Source organism: Trichomycterus rosablanca, chromosome 17 (genome assembly GCF_030014385.1).
Source record: "Trichomycterus rosablanca isolate fTriRos1 chromosome 17, fTriRos1.hap1, whole genome shotgun sequence".
NCBI classification, from domain to species: Eukaryota; Metazoa; Chordata; class Actinopteri; order Siluriformes; family Trichomycteridae; genus Trichomycterus; species Trichomycterus rosablanca.
In genome coordinates, this window is record NC_086004.1 from 19,196,847 (window position 1) to 19,205,730 (window position 8,884).

General features: G+C 36.8%; 1 protein-coding gene across 2 annotated transcripts in view; it reads left to right on the forward strand.

Annotated features, from left to right (window-relative positions):
• sox6 (SRY-box transcription factor 6) overlaps nt 1–7,410 on the forward strand; it is a 214,312-nt gene extending 206,902 nt beyond the window's left edge. For both annotated transcript variants that reach the window (XM_063013527.1, XM_063013528.1), the window contains exons 15-17: nt 2,041–2,214; nt 4,321–4,537; nt 6,590–7,410. In XM_063013527.1, coding sequence (XP_062869597.1) covers nt 2,041–2,214; nt 4,321–4,537; nt 6,590–6,878 — 680 coding nt within the window. In that variant the 3' untranslated portion in view covers nt 6,879–7,410. The remainder of the gene's footprint in view (nt 1–2,040; nt 2,215–4,320; nt 4,538–6,589) is intronic.
• Nucleotides 7,411–8,884: the final 1,474 nt, after the last annotated feature.

Sequence of the window (8,884 nt, forward strand, 5' to 3'; positions counted from 1 at the left end):
TCGCACACGGTGAATATCACACCTTAATGTCTCTCGAGAGGCAAATTCCCAGACTCATCAAGAGGTCTGATTTTGTGTATCAACCTGCTGTAAGAATAGAAATCAGACCAGGTAACGACTGCCAAGAAATGCAGTATGTACGCTGCTAATGAATACACATCACATGTGGATGATGAAATATTCATGGCTCATTCGGAACCTTCTTTTCCAGTTTTTGAATCATTAAAGATGTATCGTAGCATATGGGAAGCTCTTTTTGGTTTGTTTTATTTTTCAGGCCTTGTTTATCATCATTTTTTTTAGTTTGTTTAAATATTCATACGGCTTTTATTTAATTCTTTCACATCTTACATATAAAAGGAAGCGAGTGCATATGCAAGCAGAAATCTTTTTCACTCGGCTGTAAGTGAGACGCAGAAACTTGGGGCTTGATGATGCTTAGTGGCCTGATTGAGAAGCTACACACTCTATTGCAGTAGCATCACACACTGATTTATTTTTTCTAAATTCTCATCTGTGATTACACCATGCCATGCAGTGTTTTAGCAATTTTAGCAGAAACAGCATGGCTTTTAGTCACACGTGGGCTTATATGCTGTCGGAATATAGCAATTTAGAAAAGCATGTTAATCTTCAGACAAATATTTAACAAGCATTTAACTCGAAGTCCTCCTCATTCGGGCTTGGTGAGGCAGAAATCTACAAAGCCTCCCTGTTCTATCCTTCAAAACCTGTTCCTGACTGACTTAATGGCTGTAGTGTTTAAGTGTGTGTATGGGAAATGTGTGTTTGGAGTGTGTGGTGTGTGAGCGCAGTGTGGGTATAGAGTATGTATGGAGGGAGTGTGTACAGTGTAAGTGGAGTTTGTGCATATAAACTGTCTGAAATAGTGTATGGTGTTTGTGTAGAGTGTTATTGGAGTGTGTGAGCAGAGTCTAATTGCAGTGTGGGTATACAGTGTGTATGGTGTTTGTGTAGAGTGTAAATGGAGTGTGTGTACAGTGTAAGTGAATTGTGTGTGTATAGCGTGTAAGTGGCGTGTGGTTATAGAGTGTGTATGGAGGGAGTGTGTACAGTGTAGGTGGAGTGTGTGTAAGCATAGTGTAAGATGGAGTGTGTGTAAAGAGTGTAGGTGGAGTGTGAGTACAGAGTGTATATAAAGAGAGTGTGTACAGTGTAAGTGGAGTGTGTGCATATACAATGTCTGAAAGAGTGTGTATGCTGTTTGTGTATAGTGTAAGTGGAGTGTGGGTTTAGAGTGTGTATGGAGGGAGTGTGTTCATTGTAAAATGTGTGTACAGTGTGAGTAGAGTGTGGGTATGGAGGGGGTGTGTTCATTGTACAATGTGTGTACAGTGCAAGTGAAGTGTGGGTGTAGAGTGTGTATGAAGGAAGTGTGTACAGTGTAAGTAGAGTGTGTGTATATAAAAAGTCTAAAATAGAGTGTGTATGCTGTTTGTGTATAGTGTAAGTGGAGTGTGTGTATAAAGTGTGTATGGAGAAAGTGTGTACATTGTACGGTGTGTGTACAGTGCAAGTGGAGTGTGAGTATAGAGTGTGTATGAATGTATATGAGTGTATAGAGTGTATATTTCACGTCATCATCACATGAAAATCTTCTTCCCCATAAAACTTCTTTGAGCATCCAAAAAAGTGGAAATTAGATGGCGCTAAATCCGGACTATAAGCTCTCTCTCAGTCTTTCAGAAACGACTAATTACTACTCCTCCCGCCCTCACCGTTTCCAACGGAGTATAAAAGTGCGGAAAGTTTTTGAAGACCCCTCGTAGAATGTCTGAAATAGAGTGTGTATGGTGTTTGTGTAGAGTGTAAGTGGAGTGTGTGAGGAGAGTGTGTACAGTGTGTAAAGATCTCTGGTTCAGCTTCAGTCACAGTGATGTGTTGAAGGCTCCTCTGCTCTGCGAGGTCCATTAATGCTTTGCACTCGGTTTCTCCTTCTTCTGGCTCTGGTGTTTCCAGCGGTTAAGGAGCTGAATGGCTCTGCAGATAAACCACAACACTATTATTGTTGGCCAACAGGAGGCGCCAGCAGCACCGAAGCCCGGGTGTTCAGAGAAGCGCGAGGACGGAACCCCAACGAGCCACACATCAAGAGACCCATGAATGCCTTCATGGTGTGGGCCAAAGACGAGCGGCGCAAAATTCTGCAGGCCTTCCCGGACATGCACAACTCCAACATCAGCAAAATCCTGGGTAAGCATTAAAGAGCCCTCAAATCAATCATGTTTATGCTAGCCATGATAAATTATTTCATGTGTCTACCATAATGAAGAAATCTGCAATATTTAATGTTATAATAATAATAATAATAATAATAATAATAATAAGATAACCCAACACCTGCTGTGCTATCAGCTGGCCGGGTGTCTACACAGACATTTTTGTGGCATTTATCCAAAGTAAGTTTCAATTATCACAAAATCCAATTCAAGCAAGTTGTATGGACATGATTGGCTATGATGGCCCGACCCTGACCATGATGATGGTGGATGAAACTAAAATAAAATAAATAGTTTTTATTTTTTTTTATTAAATAGATTTTAGAATTGGAATAAAATAAAAAATAAATAAAAAAGCCATACATACATACATACATAATAAATAAATAAATAAAAATAAAAGTAAATAAAAAAAAACTATAAAACATATACAAAATGCCATTGTACATAAATAAATGACTTCATAAACATGTAAATAAAAAATAAATAAATACATAAAATGAATAAATAGATAAATACATAAATAGATAAATAAATAAAATCTATAAAACATATAGAAAATGCCATTATACATAAATAAATAAATAAATACATGAACCTATATTATACATAAATAAATAAATACATAAAATTAATATATAAATAAATAAATAAAATCTGTAAAACATATACAAAATGCCATTACAAATAAATAAATGAATACATACACATATAAATAAATAAATTAATAAAAAAATAAAAAAATAAATAGATAAATAAAAATATAACATTTATAAAACATAAACAAAATGCCATTATACGTAAATAAATAAATCTATAAAAGATATACAAACAATGTCATTATAAATATAAATATATAAATAAATAAATTTAAAAATAAATAAATAATCTTTTTTTTTTCAGGGATTCAGAACTGGGGCTGCTTACAAATGACCAGTTTTTAAAAAATGCTTTTTGTTAGTTTGTTATTTTGTTCTTGTAGTTTAACAGACATTTTAGACAAAATCTGACAAATTGTTGACATGACAAAATTTGTGTCTCACCCCATTTTAAGAATTTTAAGAACCTAATTTTAAATTCATCGATCATCTTGGCATGAGCTTACAGATCTTGGCAATAGTGATCCATGGCTGTTCCATACTGTGGTAAGAAGAAGGAACAGAAAAGCACTAACTGAAACACTGATGTTCTGTTCATGTTCGACCAAACCTCTGAAACAGTTCAGTGTTTAAACTGGATTACTGATTACTGTTTACTGAGAAAGTGAGAGCAGAATTTTGATCCCAGCTTTAAGATCATCTTTATGTTCATCTGGATGGGAGACGTGAACTATAACATATAGATATTATATCTGTATTTACATTTCTTGTATATATTGATTTATGTTTTACACTGTATGTTATACAGTGTGATACAGTATAATACATATAATACATATGCATAAATGGACAATATATAGCATATCATTTCTTTTTGTAATACCTTTGGTCACATACCTTTATAAGCAGCCACTGTTAGGCTCTTTCTTGATCCCTTATTTTTCATCCTGGTGGGAATCGTTGCAGCGGGCCTGCTGTTGGAGTGGCTCAATCAGATGGATTTAGGAGCCGTCACACCGCCCCGGTGTTTGTCATGAAAAATGACGGGGCTAAATGGGTCTCGTCCCACAGTGCAGAGAGTCAATACATCACAGTTACTAAAAGTCCCGTCAGCCAGGACACATTGAATGCTGGAAATATTTACTGGCCCCCTTGTTTTCTATAATGCAGCAGTCTGAGACAAAGCTGCCTTTACCGTACGGCATATATATGATGATATATATTTAGAAGAAAGAAATATGAATAGACATATCATAATGACCTTTATACTGTTATACACATTTTATATGCAACATATTTATTATTAGAATTTAGGCTGTCCTTTCACAGCTTGTGCTCACACATTGGTGCAAATAATTACATTTTCCTGGGCCATAATGACTTAATGAACATGCTAAATGTGGTAAAACAGAAAATTAATTTATACAAAAATTATTGATATAAGAATATGGATTTGATTTTGGTCCCTCCTTCCTCTTTAGGCTCTCGCTGGAAGTCAATGTCTAACCAGGAGAAACAGCCGTACTATGAGGAGCAGGCTCGTCTGAGCAAGATCCACCTGGAGAAATACCCCAACTACAAGTATAAGCCTCGGCCCAAGCGCACGTGCATCATCGATGGCAAGAAGCTGCGCATCGGCGAGTACAAGCAGATGATGCGCTCACGGAGGCAGGAGATGCGCCAGTTCTTCACTGTGGGGTAGGTGCACTCTTAAAAAGAACATACAGCTGAACACTGTATGTGCTTGTTAAGTAATATAAATAACAAATAAATAAATAAGCCAATACATAAATAAAAGGTCAATAAATAAAAATAAATAAATAAATCAACAAAACAATAAGTCAATAAAATAAATAAATCAACAAAACAATAAAACAATAAGTCAATAAAAATAAATAAATAAATAAGTCAATATATAAAATAAAAAAATAAATAAATGAGTCAATAAAAATAAACAAAACAATGTCAGTGAATACAAAAATAAATAAATAAGTCAATACATAAATAATAGGTTAATAAAAATAAATAAATAAATAACCAAAACAATAATAAAAACAATAAGTCAATAAAATAAATAAATAAATAAATAACTAAAACAATAAGTCAATAAATAAAAAGCAATTTGTATGATTTTTTTTTTTATAACTGAAATAAAAGCAGACTGAAATAAAAACAGTGGGAATTAACTGACATGATTTGTCAATGATATGTAATTTTATTAGAACTTAGAAGAAGATATACTTTATTTGTCAAATATACATATACGGTTGTACAGTACAATGAAATTCTTTCTTCGCATATCCCAACTTGTTTTGGGAGCTGGGGTCAGAGCGCAGGGTCAGCCATCATACGGCGCCCCTGGAGCAGCCAGAGTCAAGGGTCTTGCTCAAGGACCCAACAGTGGCTGCATAGTAGAGCCTGGATTTGAACCCCCAATCTTCCGGTTGATAGCCCAAAGCTCTACCCACTAGGCTACCACTGTCCCTTACAACTTACCACAATGGGCAGTGAGAAGATACTGGAATTAAGTAGAATTGGGATTCGGACAGCAGTGCAGCTGTTTTAAGATTTTAAGACTGGAATTCAGTGTGTGGTCAGTGTGAGGAAGCCTGTACCAGGTGTTCCTATTTCATCCTCATAAAAAATGATCTCTGGAGTATCAGTCAGGCCTCTTAAGTTCAGGGCCTGCCTGCCTGATCTTGGAACAGCTATTGTTTGTGTTATTATTCCCAAAAATGTTCCTTTGTAACTAATTCAGGATCTTGTCTGCGGCTTCTGTGGAGGTAATTCATCAGGCATAAACTGAGTGTGTTTAAGAAGAGACAACGGACCTCTGAACGAGCGTGCCATTACAAAATTCCATGTGCCTTGTAAACGTTTTATATGATGGATTTTAATGTCTTGCTTTTCCCCAAAAACCTCCTACCTCACATTTCCTGTTCGTTTCTTCTGCTCAGTGTGTTCCACTGAACATCCAGGTGATGGTTTTACACTCGTGTGCTTGCCAGATATATTACATTCTAATGTAAATATACAAATATAATGACATAATTACAACTACTACAATCAGACGTTGACTGGAAATCAGTTTTAATATGTTGCATATGTCCTGTTCATTTGTAACCCTGTAGTTCCAAGTTTTAAATACTCATGTTAAAATTAACTTAAAAAGCAACTGAATCAACATTACAGCTTAATTATTTAATTTTTAAAGACACTATGTTCTGTCCTGCGATGGACTGGCTCCTTGTCCAGAGTGTTTCTGTGTACCTTGCCCCCATTGAGAGCTGGGAGAGACTGGTATTTATGTATCTACTGGTTATATTTAAGGTGTGCTCAGGTAGTATCAGCTTCCATTATTATCAAATGCTTTCCACTCTGATTCACTTAATTGTTTAAAAAAAAGAAAATAATAATAATAATTAAATAAAATCACATAATGCCACCTTAAATTTAGTTTATATTTAAGGTATGCTAAGGTCGCATTAAAAAGAAAAATCACATAATGCCACCTTAAATTTAGTTTATATTTAAGGTGTGCTAAGGTCACATTTCCAAAAAAATAAACAATAAAAAAAACCATAATGCCACCTTAAATTTGGTTTATATATTAAGGTGTGCTTAGGTAGCATTTAAAAAAAATCACATAATGCCGCCTTAAATGTGTTGTTTTAGATGTAGATTGTGTTTTAAATACCATTCATTAATTTGACATGCACCCTCTCTCCCTCTGCTGCTCTTCTGTATCAGGCAACAGCCCCAGACTCCGCTCCCCATCAGCAGCAGCGCCGGCGTGGTCTACCCTGGCGCCATCAGCATGACCTCGGACTGCTCGAGCAACTCTGCCAGCCCCGAGCCCGCCGTCCCCGTCATTCAGAGCACTTTCAGCATGAAGATGGAGCCCAACGTGCCGACCGTGGTGCCCAGCGAGGCGGTCAACGGGGAGGACGAAATGGACATTTACGAGGATTTCGAGGATGACCCCAAATCGGACTACAGCAGTGAGAACGAGACGCAACAGTCGGTCACTGCCAACTGAGCTGCCTGCATTCAGAGGAACGAGAAAGTACAGATGGAGAAGATTGGAAATTCTTTAGAAGGACGTCACAGGGAGTGGAAAAGTAACTTGTTTCTGATAATATATCCCTTAGGAGCCGGCATGCACGTGGGTCTCCTGCAGCTTCAACAGCTCTTTGGTCTTAAATGTTTTATTTTTTTCAAGTGTGAAGCAGTTTGATTGTGTTTTATCTTTTGCTTTTTTATTATCTTATTTTATCTTGTCTTTTTGATCACGGACGTGTAAGCAAACAAGGGTGTTGCTTGTAAAGTTGAGGGCGGGACTTAAAAAAAAAAAAAGAAACACAATTATAGCTCTCACAGTCTTACATTTTTTGTTAATTCTTATAGAAATACTTTTTTAGATTACTGTTTTTGATGGGGTTCTGTATTTCTCTCAGGTATGCTGTGCCAGCCAACAGCTTGTGAATGTTTTTCATTTGAGCTATTTAAAAATCGCAAAACACCGTTCGTAAATTGTTGAGAAAAGACACAAAACTGCCCCTTAACTTATTATTGCTGTTAGTTTTTTTTTTTTAGTTTTTTTTTTTTTTTTTGAAAGTCCAGTCATGCTGACATCATAAGCTTCCTTATACGTAATCCAAGATCTCCAAGTCTTAAGAAAAAACAGTAATGAGTCTTAGACAATCTTTCACAATCTTACAGAGCTTGGAAACTCCTGGCTCTTTAACATCGATCTGTTACCATCTTGTACTCAGTACTCAGGAATTTTAGCAGCATCGCTAGATGCTAGATCTTAAGCGAAAGGTCTTAAAGTCCTCGCACGGTTCCGAATTTGTTCAGGACGTCCAATGCAGTGATCCGGCAGCCATCATTTGTTTAGTCTTACACTCGCTATGTTCTTAATCAAAGTGATTTGACGACGTGCCAAGGGGCCAATGGTACAATCGCTGTTGTACAATATGTACATGCGTATTCTGTTTGAGCTCCTGTACAGCAGAGAGTCCATCAGGGCCTTCTCTCACGCTACGGGCCCTTTGGACATCGTAAACTTTAATTGACATGAGAAAAAGTCTTAAAGTGAGCATGACTGTTCATGCAAAGTCTGAGTAAATAAGTCTTAACCGGTTTGTCTGGAGGTTTTGGGTCAGTTTTCTTAAGGGCAAGCAAAGAAAACACTGGTGACAATAAATCACGGCACTTATTCACAAACAAACATCCCACAAATAGTGCTTTTTAAATATCGTTTATATTTAATGCTGTAGCATGCAGAACAGAACAACCACGTCAAGTCAAATGTATTTGTATAGTGCTTTTTACAAAATACATTGTCTTAAAGCAAGTTTACAGAATCCAGGACCGACAGACCAAAAACCCCTGCTGAGCAAGTTGAGGGTCACAGTGGCAAAGAAAAACTCCCTTGAAATTACAGAAAGAGGCTCCCAGGTGGCGCAGCTGGATCAGCCAGGCACAATCTAGCGTAATTGCCATAATTGGCAGTGCCTGCAGCAGACATGTTTTTGCTAGGGCGGGTTGACCGGACTATGTGGGTGGGGTCTTCAAACGCTGTGTAAGGACCCTGATTAGCAGATAGACAGGCGCCTATGTGGAGTGCATGGGTCAAAAAGGGTTATGCTAAGGGCTGCGCACAGGTCGGAGGAGGCTTGAGCAGCAGTATACCCACCTCGACTGCAATCAGGGATCCCCCAGCAGTGGAAGATAAATTGACTATGCTAAATTGAAAAAAAAATGCATAAATAAAATATAAATAAATAAATAAAGTGTTAATATATTTAACAATTGTTTTATTTATGTGCTTTATTAAACCCATTTTCCGAAGCATTGCACAGTCTGGACTAGTTACATAATGCCAAGGACAATTTAAAATACGTATTTGCTGCCTATAACAAAATAATAATAAAAAAAATAACATTAGTTTATAATCATTTTAAATAAATGCGGTAAAAACACACGCTGGAACCAGAGCTGTGATCTCGAATACATTGTATCGAATCTCAGCTCTGCCTG